The 21874-nt window shown below is 43.7% G+C and overlaps 1 protein-coding gene and 1 long non-coding RNA gene across 7 annotated transcripts in view; one reads left to right on the top strand and one right to left on the bottom strand.

The window, feature by feature from the left end:
• Positions 1–21874, bottom strand: part of PTPN13 (protein tyrosine phosphatase non-receptor type 13) — a 204958-nt gene that overhangs the window by 110205 nt on the left and 72879 nt on the right. For all 6 annotated transcript variants that reach the window (XM_053256446.1, XM_053256447.1, XM_053256443.1 and 3 more), the window contains 4 exons: positions 19994–20163; positions 14827–14892; positions 12859–13044; positions 7784–7877 (listed from right to left, as the gene is read on the bottom strand). In XM_053256446.1, the coding sequence (XP_053112421.1) occupies positions 7784–7877; positions 12859–13044; positions 14827–14892; positions 19994–20163 (516 nt within the window). The remainder of the gene's footprint in view (positions 1–7783; positions 7878–12858; positions 13045–14826; positions 14893–19993; positions 20164–21874) is intronic.
• On the top strand, positions 960–20397 carry LOC128327543 (uncharacterized). Its single transcript, XR_008308666.1, has 4 exons — positions 960–1019; positions 3222–3294; positions 10070–10344; positions 19955–20397. It is a non-coding gene; the product is annotated as an uncharacterized LOC128327543 (long non-coding RNA).

Below are 21874 nucleotides of genomic sequence, written 5' to 3'. Positions count from 1 at the left end.
ACAGCTGCAGATACTTCAATTTTATTAGCGATGCAATGTAAAAAAATATGTATAATAAAGCTTTGACAAGTCTCCCATGCATAGGCAGGCAATTGCATTTTTAAAAAAAATTAGTTCCAAAATGCTCAAACCAGGCCTAAATTTATCAGGTACATGAAAAATTAAAATTTGATCCCTGTCTGATTTATTCCTGGTTACATCCTGAGCTTAGACAAGAAATTTTTGTCTTGCATTAATATTGAAGCGTGTGTTTCAGAATGTAATGCACTGGGACACAATAGGGTGCGCATGGAGCCATCATCCCTGACTGATGATGTGGCCAGGCATGCGCTGGTCTCAGTGATAAGCTGGACACTAACCTGGACCCAGTAGGGACAGGGTAGGGAATCAGCAGGCCAATGGGCCTCGTGTCTTCCCCAAGGGGCGGCGGTTGACAGGGAGACAATACACCTTGTAGATTAAAAAGGCTTCAGGGAGTGTGGTAGGTCTCTGGGTGCTCTTCACACAGAGGTACACTGACTCTCCCACACCCCTCCACAGGATCCCTGTTGCGGAGGGGCTGGGCCACCCAGCATTGACAAAAGAGTTCAGATTTTGCCATCACTGCAACAGAGACACCAAGAGCTGCAAGTGACATATCCCCTATATGAATGAATGACAAGGGTTGAACTTGGGGATGCCACTGGATTAGAGCTAACGCAGAGCAGAGCCACTGAATATCAAGCCTGATCCTATCTGCTTAACTCTGCGACTCCCTCTGCATAGTCCTATCCTGGATTCTGTTTCTTGGTCTGTTACAAAAACAGCCTGTTAAGGGGCCACAAGCAGTACTCCTCTATATGATTTGGAACTGCAGGCTTGCAGTCTCCATCTTGGCTACTTGGACTCAAGGGACCGCGAGCCCTCCCCATGCCCATAGTTGGTAGGGTTGCCATGGCACCCGGAATTTCAGTTAGTCACCTAGCACGAGCAGCACAGGGCAACTTTACCCCAGGTCAAGAATGACATAGGGCTGCAAGGTATGCCCATGCCCATCTCTATTTACAGTCATGGGGGAGGATGCTGGCTGGGTTGACATGAGTTAAAGAATAGGACTATTTCTCAAAAGAATAGTCAAACTCTTCTTTTCTTTGGCACAAAGGAGTAGTCTCACTAATTATCACCTCAAAAGGACCTCTTATAAGGCTGTAGCACTCCCACCTCACTGCCGCAGTGTTAATGGTCTGACACAGACCAGGGAAGAGGCTCGTTAGTGTGCAAAAGCATTCCAATCTCCACACCTAGAAGGTCTTCCTGACCCATGACATAAGTTTAGAGCACTCTCATTTACCCTATCCCATACAGGTTCTCCAAACCATTTCACTTCATTGTTCTTCAAGATCGCACACACCTATGATTGAATCATACAGCATATGTTCTTTTGTTAACCATGGAGGTCATCCCCTGCAACCAGGAGGTGTGACCTGGGTTTGGCCTGAAGGCATGTTTTTGCCTATTTCAATCCCAAGCCCTGTTCCATGGTGTGCTCCTTCTTTGGACCCACCATCTGTGTTTGCTTTGGCTCTGGCAATTCCATCTACCACGGCCATTGCTTCAGCTTCTGGTTTGGACCTCTCTTCTGATCCAAACCACGCGCCACACGCTTGGCTGCCTTAGAGAACCAGCCCTGGATTTTCCCTGGAGCCAGCTGCTTTCCCAGTTCCCTGGCTTGTGAGCGGCATGCTGGCCTCTTATCTACCCTGTCCTTCTCCCTGGGCCTTGGGAAGGAAGACCACAGCATTCCCCATTCTGTAAGTGTGACAGACACACCAATAGAATTGGAAAATGATATTACTAATAACCTCTCCCTCTCTAGCAATCCCTTTTCTCCTAAGTCTAAACTCTGCCCTCCAGGTCTTCTCTCAGGCAAGTCTTAAGCTGATTGCAATTCGGACCTTTAAGCTAAAACACCTCTTTGTGAGTCTCTAATTGATATTGCTAATCAAGTTGTTATTGCCTTTTACCATCCACCTATTTTTTACTTCCTGTACCCCAATAACCCTTACATAAATTTGATGGTACCATAGTCCTACCTCAGGCCTTTATTTCAGACCAAAGCTTTGCACAATTGATACTGTAATGTTCACTCCTGTTTCGCTAATTCCCCACGCAAGCCCAAAGGTAGTCTCGGGACGTTCCGCCAGCGTTCCAGAACTGTTCATTTAACAGGTCACACCAGAGTGTGGCAGAATGTCGGGAACTAGCTTTTATACGTAGATCAAAGTCAGTTTCCAGCATTCCGTCACTCTCTGGTGTGACCAAGAAACAGACTCCAAGAAGGAGCGACACAGGTGGGACCCAATTTGATTCCCAGAGGCTAGGGTGTTTGGGGCAGGTTTATCCTCCATCCTATTGGTGTTCCTAAGTGAACCACTTTACTTTCCCCCAAGTAAGTGAATGGTTCTTATTTACTCCAACGGGGGAAATTAACAGCACTACACTTGGGGGTACCATTACAGAGGCAGTAAAGGCTGTCCTCCCGCACTAGCACTGAATCCCACAAGGGCATGCAATGCATGAATACACACAGCGATGCATTACGCCTCACAGAGGCCCTTCCAATAGACATATCCTTCTGCCACACACAACCCTCTCCCATAAAAAAGCAGCACATTTTGCTAGCATATATAGATTGTTGGAACCTGTGGAAGGAACAGCACTTCCATTGGGGGTGGGACATGATATCCACTGGCCCCTACTCTCCATTTGCAGTCCACATTTGCAGTCCATTGGGTGGGGCATGATATCCACTGGCCCCTACTCTCCATTTGCAGTCCACATCGTCATGCTATTCCTGAGGCTCCATGGCCTTCAAGATTGGCTGGGGGGGGGCAGTGGGAGCTGCAGAATGGAGGAAGGGGTGGCAAACCCCATTCCCTGAGTGAAGCCCTGCTTGCAGCTCTTTGGATTCAAGCCATTTAACAACATTTCTTAATAGTCAACCACCACTGCATTTTCTCTTATTAGCCTCATTACCTACATGGGTACTTTCTTTCACATCTTTCCCCCTTTCCCCTTTATTTCCTTTTTCCCTTATGCTTTGAAAAGCCGGCTTTTGAGAAATCCCAACTTTTAGTTTAAATAGCCTCTCAAAAACCATAAACCCAGAATCAATTCCAGACCACAACTCAGGAACCATATCAATTGTCTCCTCATTAACTCTTTGGCTTTTCCTCTCACAGGATGAAAAAATGCAACTTCTCCATAAAATCCCACCCACTCCCCTAACGAAGTGCCTGAACCAACCAGCCTGTGGTAAGGATTTGCTATTCAGTCCAGTAGTATTAAAAGTTGTCAGACATTCTTGAACTGCATTCTGATACAGCTTCCCAATTACTGCCAATGGTTTATGGAGATGGAAATTCTGATGGAAGTTTATTTGAGAGCAGGGAAATATATTTTGTTTCCACACATGGAAACAAAAGGCGAGGGTCAAGGCATACATTAAAAGCATGAAACTCAATTCACTCCAAGGGATAAATATAGCCTCTATCCCCAAACTGTCAAAGACAAAGTACATTGGCAGTGTACAGAGTTACATAACGCCTAATCAATTCTCATCACTAACATCATTCCAGTGTTAACAGCAAGCTATGGCTGCCAACCTTAGACCAATTTCTTTATAACAAGCACAATGAAATCAATGGATTTACACTTTAGTAAGTCCTACTTCCCTCTCTTCTGATGCTCCAAAAATTATAATTTTTTGAATCATGATTTTGTTTCTTCTACTACACACACACAGAAATCATAGGCAGTCATGGTAATCCATGTGGGGGGGTGGGGCAGCGTAAGAAAATACCTTTATTAAGAGCAACTGAAATGCCATAAAGTAATGAGCAAAATTACACTGCAACATTTTAGTTGGTCCTAATAATTTGCATTTAGCATTCCCCGCCCCCCTCGGCTCGTTTATTTCTGTAAACATGCTACTGTTTCTCCTCTCATCAAAAGCCCACTCTTGAAACACCTTCTCTGAAAGTTACCATCCAATTTCTCTTTTTTAATCTCACAAAGGTCTTGAAGGGAGGGTTGCTTATTCCCTCTATCCTGAACTTCTTGCGGCTAATACACTCCCTTGTACCTTTCAACCTGGCTTTCATCTTATCTTCCTTCTGCTGAAACAGCTTTTACTAAATTGCTAATGAGCTTCTCTTAGCAAAATCGTCAAGGGCTTTAATTCCAGTTCTGATACTGCCAACCATTCCCTTCTCAGTCCTCCCTTTTGGCCTCGATTTCTGGAGTTCTCTTGATGTGTTTCCCCCCTCGCTAGACGTTCATAGAGCGTCTTGCCAGATGATGAAGTCAGGTGTCTGTAGGCACAGCCGTGTGGCATATGCAGCCTTCTCCTCCTGACCTTGATATTGTTAGGGGGCTTTGCTCCTTAATTCGGTCTAGCAGGGGGATGCTCTCTGGGATAACTGCTCTTTTCTTGCGGAGGATGAGAAAGGCAGAACTGCCACTAACTTCAGTGAGGAATGAAGGCAACTCCATCAGAATCTTCACAGGAGGGCGTCAGAGGGCAACTGGGGCAAGGGAAGCAGGGATGATCGGACTTACCCCATGATCCTGCCAAGCATGTCCGTGGCTTAGACAAGAAATTTTTGTCTTGCATTAATATTGAAGCGTGTGTTTCAGAATGTAATGCACTGGGACACAATAGGGTGCGCATGGAGCCATCATCCCTGACTGATGATGTGGCCAGGCATGCGCTGGTCTCAGTGATAAGCTAGACACTAACCTGGCCCCAGCAGGGATAGGGTAGGGCATCAGCAGGCCAATGGGCCTCGTGTCTTCCCCAAGGGGCGGCGGTCACACCAGATGGCAGCCACACCCTCTGAAGGGAGTGCGACACATGCAGAGGCTTATTTAAAGTTGGCTGGTGATGGAGGACCATAAAAGATGGGGACTAGCTGGAGTGTGGCTATCCTGAGAGTCTGGGAGGACGGTGACTCCCTATAGTGGAGGAGGGGGACAAGGTGATGTTAACCTCCCCTCTCCCACAGAGAGACTCTGAGGCCAAATGAGGGGCATTAACCCCTGCTAACTTGGCAAAGAGACACCTTTTAATGTGGTGATTCTCTTTATTTAGCAGGGGGAGAGTAACTGGCCCTCTCCACACCCAGCACAGTACCTCCACTGTCTGTTGCTGGTGTCTATCTGATGTTTCTTTTTAGATTGTGAGCCCTTTGGGGACAGGGATCTGTCTTATTTATTTATTATTCCTCTGTGTAAACCACCCTGAGCCATTTCTGGAAGGGTGGTATAGAAATCAATCAATCAATCAATCAATCAAGGAGAAGGGAATGGAGAGCCCCAAGGGCATCACAGAGTGGGATTAACAGCTATCAAGCCACCATTGTGGAAAGAACTTTGCGACAAGAGCAATCCTGTCCCAGGGTCACCATCACACACAAAGATCTTAGAGCAGAGCAGAGGCCTGGGCTCCATGGAATCAGCGGCTGACATTCTGAATAATGAAGCACTTGGGAGACAAGCAATAAGATCATTCAGTTGCTCTAAAAACAGGGCTAAACAGTTGCGCTGAAAACTTTGCACAGTTGTGCAAAGAGTTCCTTTAAAAACACACGACATATCGCAGTTGCACAAGCATTCTTATGGAAGCCAATGCTAGAATGTAAGCTCCAGATTCCACCCCAGGAATGAGTGGGGATAGTGATCAAGAACGGGAACACTGAAGAGAGCAAGGGGGTTGGAAGAGGCAAACAAACAAACTTTGCCCACTTTCCATTCTCCCCTTCTACAATTTCTTGCAGCCCCTTGCACTTTCAGATTTATAATGAGGTTTTGAGAATATGCTTTGAAGGGATTTATTCACGGAGTCCTTCATAATACTCTCTCTCTCTCTCTCTCTATATATATATGAGTAATTAAATTATTAAGTGATGCTTGCATTATTTAAAATAATTGTAACTATTCTGCTACTTTTACAGTGACACTCTACTACAATTCTATAATTTAAAGACACAGGAGCCATTGCAATGAAGGCACTATAAATAACCAGTTAAATATTTTAGCGCGGCTTCATTTTGGAAGGAAGTGGGGAGAAGCAAATATTCTTATCTTGAATATTTGTCTAGGAAATTTGCAGTAATAAAAATACTTACTAGGTATCCCATGGTTACAAGCATTATACCACCGCAACAGCCAGATATATCATGCTTTTATGAGGTATTCAATCTTCACATGGGGCTATGCTCGCAAATACTTGATAAACACAGAAGGCAGATGGAGCAAGAAACTAAATCCATGCTGCTAATTCCCACTTCTTTACTGAAGCCAAAATGGAGGAATAGAAAATAAAACGAAAGAAAGGGCAGATTATGCTAAACTGGACTGGACAGGAGATGGGACTGACCCGGAAGGGATTCTGCCATCCGTCCAGAGTTCCCTCTAAGGTGTGTGCATGTGCGCACGGTCACACAGTTCTTTAATGTCTGCTCAGTTAATTTTAGATCCTGCTCAGGCTGAATCCAGAAGGCCCCACTCTGAATGCAGGTGTGCACACACTGCCTTGATACTGCCGCCCGGAACAAAAAACTCATTCCGCACACAGATGAAAAAAATTAGAGAGAACACTGCATCCGTCCATCACTCATAGGAACATAGGAAGCTGCCATATACTGAGTCAGACCATAGGTCCATCTAGCTGAGTATTGTCTACACAGACTGGCAGTGGCTTCTCCAAGGTTGCAGGCAGGAATCTCTCCCAGCCCTATCTTGGAGATGCCAGGGAGGGAACGTGGAACCTTCTGCATGCAAGTGCTCTTCCTAGACTAGCCCCATCCGCCGAGGGGAATTTCTTACAATGCTCACATGTAGTCTCCCATTCAAATGCAACCAGGGTGAACCCTGCTTAGCAAAGGGGATAATTCATGCTTGCTACCACAAGCCCAGCTGTCCTAGGTCTTCTAGTCCAAACCCCTGCTCAATGCACAAAGTTGCTTCAGCACTCCTAACAGATGGCTGTTCAGCCTCTTCTTGAAAACCTCTAACAAAGGAGGGCCTACTATGAGGCAGACTGTTCCACTGCTGAACAGCTCTTACAACAGGAAAGTCTTCCTAATGTCTAGCCTGAATCTGCATCCACATTATTGGTCTGAGATGCCTACCTGAAATTCAGGGTCTGAAGATGCCTTGTGTTGAAGGAATCCGACTGTTTCCCCACAAGACCAGAACTGCATATTTCCCCCTCCACTTTGTGCATAACCTTCAAACCACTTAGTAGCATCTGACCATGTGGTGGATAATCTGCTTTCTGAAGCACAACCTATTAAGCTGGTCATAAAGTCAGGAGGTATCCCTAGGGATGGATGGATGGATCTCTCAGTATTCTATCCGCATGTTGATGATTTTCCTTTAATTTTTAATAACTAAAAATCTCCTGATATCAACAAAACACCTTATGTCAACAACAACAACATCCACATCTGAATTTCTCTTCGGACACACAGCAGAGGTGATTACATTGCAGAGTATATTCAACGTAGGATATATTCTCCCACAAAGGTGCTTAATGCACAGAAGCTAAAATTTTTTACCAAGTCTGCTGTATTAGAGAGTGAGAGGTTTCCAGAATAATGCCTTGCATCATGAATTTCAACTTTAGTAACATTCCTAGGAGCAAGTCTACCTCCCTCAGAGTACTTAACTGGAAGACAGAAGATTAAAAGGTAATCTGAATTTCTACAACATCCAGACTCCCTTCATTGCTAAACATTACCTGTAGGAAGTCCTTTTCCTCTCAGCCTCTCCCGGATAGCCTGGCTCCTGTCAGTCTGCAGTTTTGTGTCCCCAACGCAGGGAAGCTGATCCACCTGCAAAGAAGGCAGATTAAGCCGATCTGAAAAATCCATGTTAGCAACTTGACTCAGAAGTACTAGATAGAACAGTCAGCACATTTCGAATTCTCCCCCCCACCCACAGCCCTGCTTCCCTCAACCAAAACATAACCAAAAATTCAATATATGTCTGCCCAGAGGTTTTTAAACCATTAAAACAATTCTCTACATTAAAATAAAGTGGTTTAAGGTGGGAATGCCTCTCAAGCTTCCTTGCTTGGTTATGCTTTAGGCACAGTTCTTTTTCCCTTTGGTTAATATGTGACCATCCTACGCTTGACTAACTGTCTCTGCCAAGGATGCTGAAAATATTCTTGACCCTAACCCATTTCTACAAACCCTTCTTTAATTAGTGAAAACTGAAATGAAAACAAGCAAAGCAGCTAGCTGCTCAGTTTCTGAGAGGATTTACTGACAAGCGAGTCCTTCTTAATCCCAATACCACTTACTTTCAGTCAGTGTGCTTAGGACTAGAACCACTGATAGCTGAATTAGACAAAATGGATTTGGCAAAAGGGTGCTGTCTGTAGGAAGGAGGCTTCCAAATGATTGTGTAGGATATTATCCCATACAGAATGCTACATTGGCCATTGGAGTGCTTAAATCGTTTCCTGAAAGACTTACTGAGACCCCTTTTCAGACATCCTAAAATCAACAACAAAATTAACTCTCTCTTCTCTGAAAATGAACACGCTTGGAGGTGACTTTGTGGTGTCTTGATGCATTTGCTTCTTAACACACACAATTCCAATTGCATACTCAAGTGGAAAAAGGCAATCATTTGAATTAATTTAGAGACAATGATCATGGCAAACCAGGGTATTTTAACTGTATCAGTGTTTCAGTTTGTTACTGAACCACAAAGCTGAAGCCTGTAACTTTCTTGGTTAGTAAGGGTAGTACCTTAAAGCTCTAGACAGAAAGGTTATTCACACGAGCAGCCCTACCTGGGTAGGGCAGCTCATGTGAAGCACTGGGATCAGTCTCGACCTCAGTGCTGTTCACTGGCGGTCGTGCAGGAGCACACACTTCTACCCCAGTCTCCAGTTATATGAATGCTTGGGCTACAAGAAGCCTGAGCATTCACAGAGCCAGGTGGCTCTTTGAATGGTGCACTGTGGGATTTCTGGAGGCCTCCAGATGGCTGCACCACTTGCTGCAGTGTGGCTTATGTGGGTGCATGAGCAGTGTGGATGAGGACGACAGCCAGATCATCTGGGGGTGGGTGGGGAGGTAGGTGCAATCCTGCCTTCAACCCCCCCACCCTCCCGGGCCCCACACACTTACGTCATGTGAACAACCTTTAAGACTCCACCTGCACTACAAAATTAAATTGTTTTTAATGCTCATGGCACTGCACAAGAGGCAATAAGTTCAAACTCCCTAGCCTGCTCTGTTCAAACTCCCTAGCCTGCTCACATGATCATAAATTCTAAAACATTTTAAAAGGTGAAGACATTCCACCACCACCCCACACACACTCTAAAAATCAACACCCACCAATCTTACAAAATGTTATAGCACAACTTCTAAAAACCTATTGGATAACACTTGAATTCTTACATTCACTGGATACTGCTTGAAAAAACACTTTTGAAAAAACCCTGTACTAATACATTTTCTATTAAGATTTTTGTGTGTGAGCGCACGCATACACACAAAGGGCCATTTCACACTTTAAAGAGATTCAGATTCTGGTTCCCTATCAAGTGTACATGAGTGACTGATTTTTAAGAATGAGCTGAAAGCTGTAAAATTCAGATCTCACTTAAGGCAAGTACTTAAGGGGCAGCCCTAGGCAAGCCATTATCTACACTATCTATCGGAAGCTCATTTCTAACCTGAAGGAAATTGTCTCATTGTTTTGCATATACATCTGCGTTCATAACATGCTAGCAGTTTTAAGCATTACCATTAGAGGAAACCTTCCATTTCCCTTCCGTTATAGCAGCTCAGTGGTAGAGCACGTGCTTTGCACACAAATTCAATCCCTGGGATCTTTAATCAAAAGGACCAGGTAGCACATGATGGGAAAGAACTCTTCCTGGGACTCTGGAATGCTGCTGTCACACAGGGCTAGATCCTTTGCATAAGGAAGCTTCGTATATTTATAACTTTGGCTAACATAAAAGTTATTCCATTATGATTTATGCATGCTTGTTTCCCAGTCTTGCAGACAGAGAAGACAATCTGCAATAGCAGATCTGTTCCTTATCTTCCCTTGCAAGCAGGAAGGTTCTGTGTATGCAAAAGAGTTCCTGCACAGATACGAAATTGCTGAAGCAAGGCATGGATGAATTCAAGTGAAAACACACAAGAATCGCCCAACTGCAATTGACCTCGACAAGAGGTAAAAGCTCCTAATCTAGGTAGAACACTCAGCCTTTTACACCTCGGCTTGATTTGGTCAACAGAACTGGAGAGATACTTTTCAGAAGCCAAGGTGAGAGCTAACATTTTGAATGCTCAATGCTAGAGTGAGATATCGGGATGACTCACAGCTCTGTCAACACTCCACATGACACATATCTTTGTACAAGTGTCTTCCTGCTTGGTGTCTGGACCCTGGCTGCACTTGGGAGTCTGACATTCCCTCATTTAAAACAAACAAAAGAGCAGTGCAATTATTTGATCAAATCAGTAGCATGTCTGCAGCATAATTTAAAGGCAAGATGCTGCAGGCCAAATGGCATCCTGCTATACCTTCAATGAACTTTGCCAGTACAAATCTGAGCTGGTGTTGTGAAGTCACAACCGGCCTATGATATCCAATGAATTGTTTGAATAGGTGTAAAGGTAAAGTGTGCTGTCAAGTCGGTTTCGACTCCTGGAGACCACAGAGCCCTGTGGTTGTCTTTGGTAGAAATACAGGAAGGGTTTACCATTGCCTCCTCCCGCACAGTATGAGATGATGCCTTCCAGCATCTTCCTATATCGCTGCTGCCTGATATAGGTGTTTCCCATAGTCTGGGAAACATACTAGTGGGGATTCAAACCGGCAACCGCTGGCTTGATAATCAAGTCATTTCTCCGCTGCGCTATTAGGTGGCTCTTATGCACTGGAAAGAATTTACGCATAAGAAGAGGGATACGGGCCAAAGTAGCTGGCCACCATTCAACTGTTAAGAAGGATCTATATCAGCTCTTCACTATAAGGCTCAGGGACCAGTGGCGGCCCCCATCAACCTTAAATGAGGCCCTCAGCTAAATATTCTGCACAGTCCCTGAAGAGAAACCCATTCTCACCATGCAGTGATGAGCTTTGGCCAGAGCTGGGCGGGGGGCTCCTTTAAGGGAAACGCCCTGCTGAGCCCCTGAAGCAGCTTGAAAGGTGTGCACGGAATGCTGGGAAGTATAGCCCTTCCCAGCACTTTCCCCACAGAGCTCTTAAGAGAAGGTTCAATTTCTCTTTAGGGGCCTACCAGCACTGAGAAAAGTACAGTACTGTACAGAGGTCAGCACAGTGGGAAAAGGCTCTCACACTGCAGGGTTGTTTTGGTCCTCCCTCCCACCACCGCTAAAGTGGCCCTTGATCGAAAAACAGTGAATATCATTGCTCTATTATCCTAAACCTGCCAGAATGTGGACGGCCCTGAGGTTATGGCATATACCCGGAACAACTAGACTTAATTTCCAAGTCTGAAATTGAAACTGCACATTTGCAGGTGTGCAGAAAAACCAAACATTAAAAGGTCATCACCTGACCTCTCAACCGAGTCCAAGGCAAAAGATTCCCCTTGAGGGAACTGCTACAGCGTTGGATTCAGTTAATTAAAATGGGCAGGTGAAAAATTAGAGAATGCTGGAAACCTCTAATGGGAGAAGAGGAGAAAGTGGAACATAGGAAGCTGCCTTCTACTGAGTCAGACCATTAGTCCATCTAACTCAGTATGATCTACACAGACTGGCAGCAGCTTCTCCAAGGTTACAGGCAGGAGTCTCTCTCAGCCCTATCTTGGAGATGCCAGGGAGGGAACTTGGAACTTGCACGCAGATGCTCTTCCCAGGGTGTCCCCATCCCTTAAGGAGAATGTCTTACTGTACTCACATGTAGTCTCCCATGCAAATGCGACCAGGGTGGACACTGCTTAGCAAAAAAGACAATTCATGCTTGCTACCACAAGGCCGGCTTTCCTCCCTATCTTATGGTGTAGAAAGCACAAAACGTTGGTTACCTCTCAGCTCCCCTCCTGGGAGGGAAACCCATCAAAGCATTTCCAGAGAGGGAAAGGACTTTTTTTAGTGGACAACCAGTCCTGAGCATGTTCAGGAGTGTCATTCCTGCCAAGGTTCATAGGTTTTGCAGTTTTCTCTGCCTCCTGAACTGAATAAGGAGACAGAGGAAGTTAAACCCCCATGCTCCCCAGCAGGAAATGACCACCATGAAGCATTTTTAATAGTTTCTGTCTACTTCCCAGTTCCATTCAGTGTGAGATAAACTACAAATCACATGATCCCCAGAAGGAAATGATGCTCATGAGGTCCTTTCCAGCTAAGGACAGATCCTGCAAGGCCACACCTATGTCTAATGAGACCTCCCTACCGCTATCTACCCTCTTATCCTTTGCAATGAAACTGGCATTTCCCCCCTCTAAAAGTGGGGGAAAGGAGCAGTCAAGGGGTTATGCTTCTTCCACTTGTTTTAGTGTTTCTGCTAAATGTGTAAAAATAACTTGTTTTCTCAGTATTCAATAGTAACTTTCAAAAAATCCAAATGGTTTTTAGGTGAGCAGCGGTGTGTGTGTGTGTGTGTGTGTGTGTTCCCACATGATTAGTTCTCTTGACACATTTCTTGCTAGCACTCTAAGCGGAAGAAAGATTAAAGAAGTTCTCACTTGCTCTCTCACATTTAGAATGTTTCTTTGAGGAAGACTGAGATTATTACTAGGATGCACCCATTTCTTCCCAACAGTTTTGCTAACTTGAGTTATTGCTCAACCTCCTGGCAAACACTTACCCCAGACAAGCTTCCCAGAACCAGTTTAACCAACTGCTTCACGTACGAGAAGGAAGGTGCACAGTTACTGTTCCTTATGTGAGCACTGCAAGCATCCAGGACCGTCCGAACGGACACGCGGGCATAAACAACGTCTTCACACATGCCAAGCAGTATGCTGTTTAAGTGATCCCCAAGTTTGATAGGCTGATTTTTGAAAGAAAATGGCAGGAAGATCTGGTTAATAATATCTGCCTATCTCTAAACAAATGGCCCTCTTATACCCCAGCACAGCATATCACTAATGGTTGTTGATGGTATCTGCCTTGTGCTTCTTCTTCAATTGTGAGCCCTTAGAAGACAGGAAACCATTTTCTTCTTGTTTTCTATGTAAACTGGTTTGAGAACATTTTGTTGAAAAGCAGTATATAAATAGTAGTAGTAGTACCAGTAGTAATAGGAGATCATGAAATAATCAGCTTAAGGAAGCTTTCAGACATCTCGTAAGAAGAACTGTATAGCAGGTTAAAAGTAAAACTGTCACCTAATTTTAAATGCCTTTATTATTCAACAGACAGTCCTGATCAAAACAAAGAGGTAGATTAATCCCCACCCCCTACGCCGATTCCTGGATCCCAGACTAAAATCCTGCCCACCTTCAACATTTATTTGCAGCATTCGTCTACTGCTTTCCCAGCTAAAAATGCTCAAGGTGATGCACAAGATTAATCAAAACGTACAAGACAGACAGAAAAACCATTAGTAATACAGAACAGTGAAAGAATGGTGGCATCAGCATTTGTGTCAATTGCATGAAAAACAGAAACCACTATGTCAATTGTTTGAACGATACCAAAATGTCATGTGAATGTAAATATTACAGTGCCAGGAAGATCTTTTTAGTGCACCAGCAAACCACAACAAAAACTCTGTGTGAACTGGGCCTATGTAAGGATATGCTTCTCCATAATGCAGAAACTAAAGAAGTAAACTGACCAGATCGCTGCAGCTAGCCTGATCTTACAATGACGTGACAACACCTATATGGCTGGGAATGACTTAGTTCCCCCTACCCCACCCGTATTACAAGTTGATCATCTTGTAAATTCTGTTGAAAAACAAACGTGCTCTACAGGGTATACTCCCTCTATGATATTACTGCTTCTCAGGTCCCATAGGCATCTGGATTCTAACCTCCATCTTTGTCTGTCAGCATTCATAGTGGGTAGTTATCTTCTATTACATGTCTTGTTGTGCAAGGTTCATTTTTTAACACTTTCATTTAATATTCATTAAAAAAAATGTGCCCCCCATCCAACACATCATTCCTGAATCAAAATGGGAGATAATTTGTTTGATCCAAATACTTCTTCAAAGCAGTATCTGGAAAGCCAGCGTGGTATAGTGGTTAGAGTATTGGACTATGAACGGGGAGGCCCAAGTTCAAATCCCCATTCAGTCATGAAACTCACTGGGTGACTCTGGACCAGTCACTCATCTCTCAGCCTAACTTACCTCACAGGGTTGTTGTGAGAATAAATATAACAATGTACATCATTCTGGAGGAAGAGCGAGATATAAAAATAAAATTAACAGTTTGGAGTGTGTGTAAAGGGACACTTTGGATGACCTGTGTTCCCATGCAGTTCAGGGAAGGTGCACTGGACAGGGAGATGGGCATGCTCATATTTGATGAGGTGGGCCCATCAAGTGAAGGATTGCCCAAACAACCCTTTGTCGTAGCCCCACTCACTTGGCAATAGCCCCTCCCATTTGTGGTTATCGACAGTCATGATTCACAGAGAAGAATAGCGGTGGGCAGGGGAGAGGCAGACGTAAAACACCCCTCTTCCTGCCCGCCACTTCTCCCCAGCAACCTGCCTACACCAAGCACTGCTTTGCAACAGAGAAGCAGGAACCAACATGAGATGGCCTGCTAGTATTTAGCTGTGGCCACATAAGGGCAAACACCACATTTTTAATACTCACTTGGCTTTGCGGAACATCATAATCAGCTCCCCAGTACAGTGTCATCCCAAGAGAATAAATATGAATCTACAACACAAATAAGAAGTGGAGTTACTTGTGTTTATGATGGCGGCAGAAGAGGAGGAGGTGATATAAAATGGAGGAGGAAGCTCCATTCGCAGGACCCACAGGAAAGATCCAAAAAAGAATCATAACCACATGAGAACCAGATGATGTGAAACAGCTGCTACAGAAAGTGATTCTTTTAAATGCAAATGTTTCTACAAATTGGCAGTTAGATGCAAGGTTCCTCAATTTGAGCACACAGGCTGATAGTTTATTTCTTTCTTAAAGGTTTTTATAATGCTCAGCTTTTTTCATAAGAAATGAGCTGCTCCTCAAATCTATTATTTGTTAAATGAGCTGAAACTGCATTTCTGGCAACACTAGAGTTAATACAGTTCGCCGTGCGCCCCCCCCCCCCCCTTTTATTTTTTTTAGTTTGAATTTAGCAAGTGACCAACAAGGCATTCTTTTGTCTGTCAAGCAGTCTGCCAGAAATTTATCACTGAGTACATCATTTCTTTGGTTTGGGAATGAAGTCATAACCCAGAGGCTCATGCAACCCTGTCATTGTGTTTCAGGAGGTCATTATAAATGGGAATTTGTTTTGGTTTCAGCACTTTTGTGGGACATGCTCAGATTTCAGCAACAAGAGCTGAAAATAAAGCAGATTCCAACTCAGAAACATTCTTGATGGGCTATGACTGAAGCAAAATATTGAAAACCAGAAGTAATTTGCAGGCACACAGTGTGCTTAACTGCGAAGCATTAAGAGATGGACTTGCTTTTTAATTAAAGTAATAATCTCTGCCTTAAAAGAGTGTGCTTCTCTTAATTTGTAAGCCCTTGTAACTTAAAAACAGATCATTTTTTGTCCTTGCTTTATACTCCCATGTTAGTGTGTATTTCTTTTGCTACAACTGAGTAAAAATGTAAGAGGCAAATGAACTAAACAAAGAAATAGGTGTGTGTTGTCCTCGGACAGTGGCTTGGTTCACATGCAGCTGCCAAACCTCAATTTTGCTGTCATGACTGTGTTTTCAGGTTCTCATGCTCCCTCCTTATCTCATGTACTCTGATTCCTGTCATTTCCTGACATTTTGGCTAACTACAGCTGCCACTGTACCCAAATTGGGCAATTTGTGCAAACTATTAGCCCAATTATGCTGTACAAGTGTCCTGTACACTCATACACATGTTTGTGTGAATGACTGTACCTGTGGTTTTTTAAAAAGTTTTTTAAAAAACTGTTTGAATGCTTAATTGTTTTTATTCTGTTTTTATAGTTTTGATTTTAATTGTTAACTGGTTTTAATTGTTTTTATTCTGTTGTAAACCACCCTGAGCCATTTTGGAAGGGCGGTATATTGAATGAATGAATGAATGAATGAATGAATGAAGTGAATGTGAATACAGGTCCTTCAAATGTAGGGTACAGATAGAAAGTGTGCTTCTGTACCTGCATTCAACTTAACATGTGAAGGAGTTCACCTATGTACAGATCTGTACCTGTGTATGCTATACACTTGTTGTACCAGTGTTGGACATAACATGTGAATGGGCCTACCGTTTGCCTCCAAATTAGAAAACTACTTCCAACAATGGTTTCCAGTTCTGGCTTATGGGTCTTCTGTAGCCCTTTTCACCTGCTATGTTCAGTGTTTGTATGGCAAGTGTCTAGCATACACACACAGAGATCTGAACATAGGTACAGTTATTCACATGCTATGTTGAACAGGTAAAGCAGTACATTTCCTATCTGTATCATATATTTGAAGGACCTGTACCCAGGTTCGTTTTTAAAATAAATGAAAGTACAGTCAAAAACATGTATGTGTGTTTACAGATCTCTATACACTCGTACAACGTAATGTCTGACTAGAGCTCATCCGTTTGTACAGGCCAGGAAATGTGGGTGGGTATCAAAGAGTATGAAAAGAAGTAGAGGAGCACATATGCCTGAGGCACAGCCATGAGGGTCAAACTAGGGTTTAGGCATTATGTATGAAATGAGTCAATACTTGCAGAGGCCCATAGCTCAGTGGCAGAGCACCTGCTTTACATGAAGGAAGTTCCAAGTTCAATCCACGGTATTCTACCTGCAGGTAGGGCTGGGAAAGACCCTTGACTTCAATCCTGAAGAGCTGCTACCTATCAACATGGGCAATACAATACTCTCTGTGATAGATCAAAGGTCCGACTCAGCAGAAGGCAATTTTGCACTGCCCTATATTTTGGGGAGGGGCTGCAGCTCAGTGGTAGAGAAGACGCTTTGTATGCAGGAGATCCTAGATTTCAATCCTGACAAAGATCCCTGTCTGAAACTCTGAAGAACTGCTGCCATCAGTATAGACAAAACTGAGCTAGATGGACCAGTGGTCACACTCAATAGAAGGCACTTTCATAACCCTTATTACTCACTGTAATCTTGCATTTGTTTTTATGTTTGAGGAATTAATAAGAGGTTGAAGTGAGATAAAACTGAGGAGCAGGAAAACCCATGAGTATTCAGGGGCTTATTTCTTGCCAGTTTCTATTTTATATTACGAGCTGTGCTCCTGTTGCCTTCATCACCAGGCAAGAAAAACTCATGCCAAAACACAGAGATTGGACTGCTACATGGGACACTGGAGAATGCAACATGAAACACATGTGGCTCTACACTCTAGCAGTAACCCTGGTCTGCAGCATGGAGTTTGTCCGATGCAACTCATAATAAACAGTAGCAACAGTAGACTGTGATAGCTGGAAGAGAGTCAGAGAGAGCACAGACAAGATCTTGCCATTCATTTTGCAATACTTGGTTCATATGGACTAACTAGTATTTCCTGAATCTATAGGACCACCTATAAGAATAATGAACAATTCCAGACTTTTACAATCCAGGGGTTCGTACAAGCCAGAGGTTGCCAGCTTTGGGTCCTGAGGTGACACAATGGCTTTTGGCCATTGCGGCTGGGTAAGATGGGAGTTGTAGTCCAATGACATCTGGGAACCCAAGACTGAAAACCCTGGGCTTAAGCAAAGGCTTGTTAGCGTGTGTTAAGGGGTAACTGATCAAGCCACACTGCACCCCAAGGTATATGCTCTCCCTGTGGTGGGATGTGGGAGAGATCCTCAAGGCTGCCTGGCTGAAATCTCATGTAGAATGTTGAGGGTAAGCACAGAACAAACAACGGGTTAGAGCTTTGCCTAAATCCAGCCCACTGTGGTAGAGTGCATGTGGAAATTCAGGCCCTGGTGGGGCTGATTCGATCCCTGGCACCTTCAAAGAGAGCTGGGAGAGAATTCTGTCTGAAATCTAAAGAGTGTCAGTCAGTGTAGATAATACTGAGCTAGATGGGCCAATGGGCTGATTCAGTTTAAGGTAGCTTCATGTACAGAAATATCATTTTTAAAGTGACATTTTAATTTAATATTGTCTGTAATCTATAATGCAATGAAAAAATGGGAGGGATTTGGTTTAAAACCAGACTCTAAAATTATTTAAATTCTTTTTTTTTAAGGGTTTGGTAAGCATTCCTACCAAATACTTGAAAAAGCCTGAGTTTTATGAGCATTCCAATGACAGAAAATGACACCCTGGACATGCTCAAATGTCATTTCAAGTGCAGGAGTGAGATAGGCTGGCCTTTGTTACCATTTTACAAACCCACCCCAAATCTGCAAAGATAAAGGAGTTTTTGCTAGGGGAGGTAGAGGAGAAACTGATAGGGAAAGATAGCAGCAGGGGTGGAATGTGAACCCCATTCAAGACCAATCCAGACCTGAATGTGTCTGAGCCTGCCTGAAAATGGGATGCCTCTTTTTGAGTGGGGAAAGTTTGTTTTTTCAAGCCCGGCTCCCCGCTTTACACTTCATTGGTATGCCTGGTTGCAAGTGAGGTCACTGAATACGTCCAGTGTGTATACTGAACTTAGAAGCTGCGGTGCAAGTAAATCTGTAAACGTTTAATCCAGGCTTTGTTAAATCTTCATTTGTCTTTTTCATTCACAAAACAAATATTTTGAGTCTTAAAAAAATAAATATCGAGGCGAGTCTTAACAGTCTCTTGTATAATGTTTTTGCAGAGTCCACATAAGTAAAAAACACAGTAACCACCTTTCAAAATAATAAACATAAAACTGAATGACTTGAGCAGCCCCATCCCCTAAGGCGGGCCTGCTCAATTTAGGCACTCCAGCTGTTTTTGGACTACAACTCCCATAATAATAATAATAATTATTATTATTATATAGTATAATCCCCAGGTACAGTGGCCAATAGCCAGGGGTTATGGGAGCTGTAGGCCAACATCTGCAGGAGGGCCAAAGTTGAGCAGCCCTGCCCTAAAGGGAATGTCTTACAGTGATCACATGTAGTCCCCCATTCAAATGCAAACCAGGGTGGACCCTGCTCAGCAAAGGGGACAATTCATGCTTGCCACCACAAGACCAGCTCTCCTCCCATCTTGCCCATAACTAAAATTTCCCAGAACTTAAGAAGCCATTGTTTAAGAACTGGCAGATCCCTCTCTTCCATTTTAATGCCAGTTGCACATTAGCATCTCTCAGTAACAACTTTATTAGTTTCTGTCTAAAATGTTGGTATATTTTCACTAGCTAACTGCCTAGGAGATCCTGCTGCAGGCCTGAAAGGCAGAGGAGTGGGAAGTGTTTGCACACCCCTAGTGCAACTCAACTTATAACATTTTCACAATTCAGTTGAATATTCCATGTGAAACAAGGCCAAAATGCTAACATTTGTTCATGAGTAGACATCCATCAGCCGCATCTGTCCACTGCAAAAACGGGATCCCATGGGCAGGGCCTCTTCTGCATAGAATGCATTCATGGAAGTCTTGGTTCACACTAAACATTTTACATGCAGCAGGATCTCACACCCTTGGCCAGCCACATGCAGAGCTTAAAATCTGGGTCAATGCAAATAGACCATAAGTCAAGAGATCTTGACTGTGTCTCTTGAAAGAAGACTGAGGAAGTGTGTAGAGGGGATAGCTTTCTACATGAAGCTCTTATGTGCAATAGCTAAGAACAGTCTCCACTTTGGAATACTTCACTTCTATTATATTCTTTCCCTTTTCTAGACAAAGCCTAAGTAAATACTGCAGAAGAAATGGCTGTACCTTTTCAACATCAGAGAGAGACGACAGTGACTGATTTTGCAGAACTTCTGGTGCTGTGAATGCTCGCAGGTCTTGATTGGAAACATTTTCATCGGTAAATGATACACTGCCAGATGGAAGGAGAAGCAGAGACCACGGAGAAATGATGAAGCCCAGAGCAGTGGGATCAGCTGCATTTGGAAGGCAAAAGGGGGAAAAAACCAAGTAGCAATTAAAATAGCAGATCAAAAAGGACTTTGCGTATATTCATCCAACAAAGAAAACTGAATGTACAAGAGCCAAGAGGAGTCTTCAGTAGAAAGAGTGTTCATATTTTTACTCCTTACATTTTAGATATCAAGTAACTAGATGAAATGAAAAAATCAAGCAACTGGACAAGTGGACATTTTTATCTATCATTCATATACCGCCCAAAACTCACATAGGAACAAAGGACATAGAAAGCTGCCATATACCGAGTCAGACCTTTGGTCTATCTAGCTCAGTATCGTCTACACAGACTGGCAGTGGCTTCTCCAAGGTTGTGGGCAGGAATCTCTCTCAGACCTATCTTGGAGATGCCGGAGAGGGAACCTATCTTGAAACCTAGATACGCTTCCCGGAGTGGCTCTATTCCCTCAAGGGGAATATCTTGCAGAGCTCACATGTAGTCTCCCATTCAAATGCAACTAGGGTGGACCCTGCTTAGCTAAGGGGACAAGTCATACTTGCTACCCATAAGACCAGCTCCCCTCTCTCCTCTCCTCATACATCTCTGGGTAGTTTACAAAAAAAATAAATTAAAACAAGAATTAAAACATCAAGCATATAAAACAATTTAAAACAACAGATTCTATAAATCTAATTCAAAGCTTAGATAAATAAAGGTGTCTTCACAGCCTTTGAAAGCTGTCAGAGATGGGGATGTTCTTATTTCTGCAGGGAGTTTCAGGGAGGCTTATTTCAAGCCTCAGGACGGCAACGGAGAAGGTCCATCCAGAGTAGCCACCAGATGAGCTGGTGGAAATTTCAGTTGGACCTCCCCAGATGATCTCAATGAGTGGCAGAAAATATTCCCTAAAACCAGTGAAACCATTTCGGCACAAAATGTGTTTCCCCCAGCTTTGTCGCTCATTGCAGTCACCCTGTGAAAGGCCTGTGTAGATGCCATGCTCTTATTGTGTTCCAGAACAGAAGCCAAACTTTATCAGCACTTAGGATTCTGACAGCAGATTCTGTGTCTGTGAACTTGAAATCATGTCAAAATATAAGCTATGGGCGGGGCCTTTAGCACACAATCTAATGTATTCTGCATATTTCTCAGAACCCAGAGCTTTAGAAGTGGAGCCTGTTACTAGCCTTGAGCCCTCTTCAGACATTCAAAAAAGGGACGCTGTACTCTCATACAGCATACTGAGAGCATGCCTGAAAGCCCCATCTTAGCACTGATGCACTCAAAAAAACCCTCACCCTGCCAGCCCCGCCGCATTCTTCACACTCATAGCGTTTGTCTGAAGAGGCAAACTCCATAAGCACGGTGGTGGTTGTTTCCATGATTGGAAGGCTGAGGCCCCACTACTTAAGTTCAGGTGGGTTCAGGGGTGTAGTTAGGGAAGAGGGGGCCCATGTTTGCCCCACTCCCTGGCAGACCCTCAGAGTGAGGGAGATAATGAAGAACATAGGGAGGGGTGGAGCTGGGGGACCCTCAGGAGCTGGGGCCCCTGGGTTCTTTGAACTCATCCACTCAATTATAGCTACACCCCTGGGTGGGTTCTAAGGAGTCTGCAGAAGACACTAGATTCTGCACTAAAGGTCATATACTTTGTATTTTGACACGATTTTAGGTCCACAGACCAGTGTGTAAGTCAGAAACTGCGGTCAGAATCTTATGTGTGCTCATAA

Source organism: Hemicordylus capensis, chromosome 5 (genome assembly GCF_027244095.1).
Source record: "Hemicordylus capensis ecotype Gifberg chromosome 5, rHemCap1.1.pri, whole genome shotgun sequence".
NCBI lineage: Eukaryota > Metazoa > Chordata > Lepidosauria > Squamata > Cordylidae > Hemicordylus > Hemicordylus capensis.
Note: the sequence above shows the minus strand (reverse complement) of the source record. Positions and strands in the feature narration are given on the sequence as shown.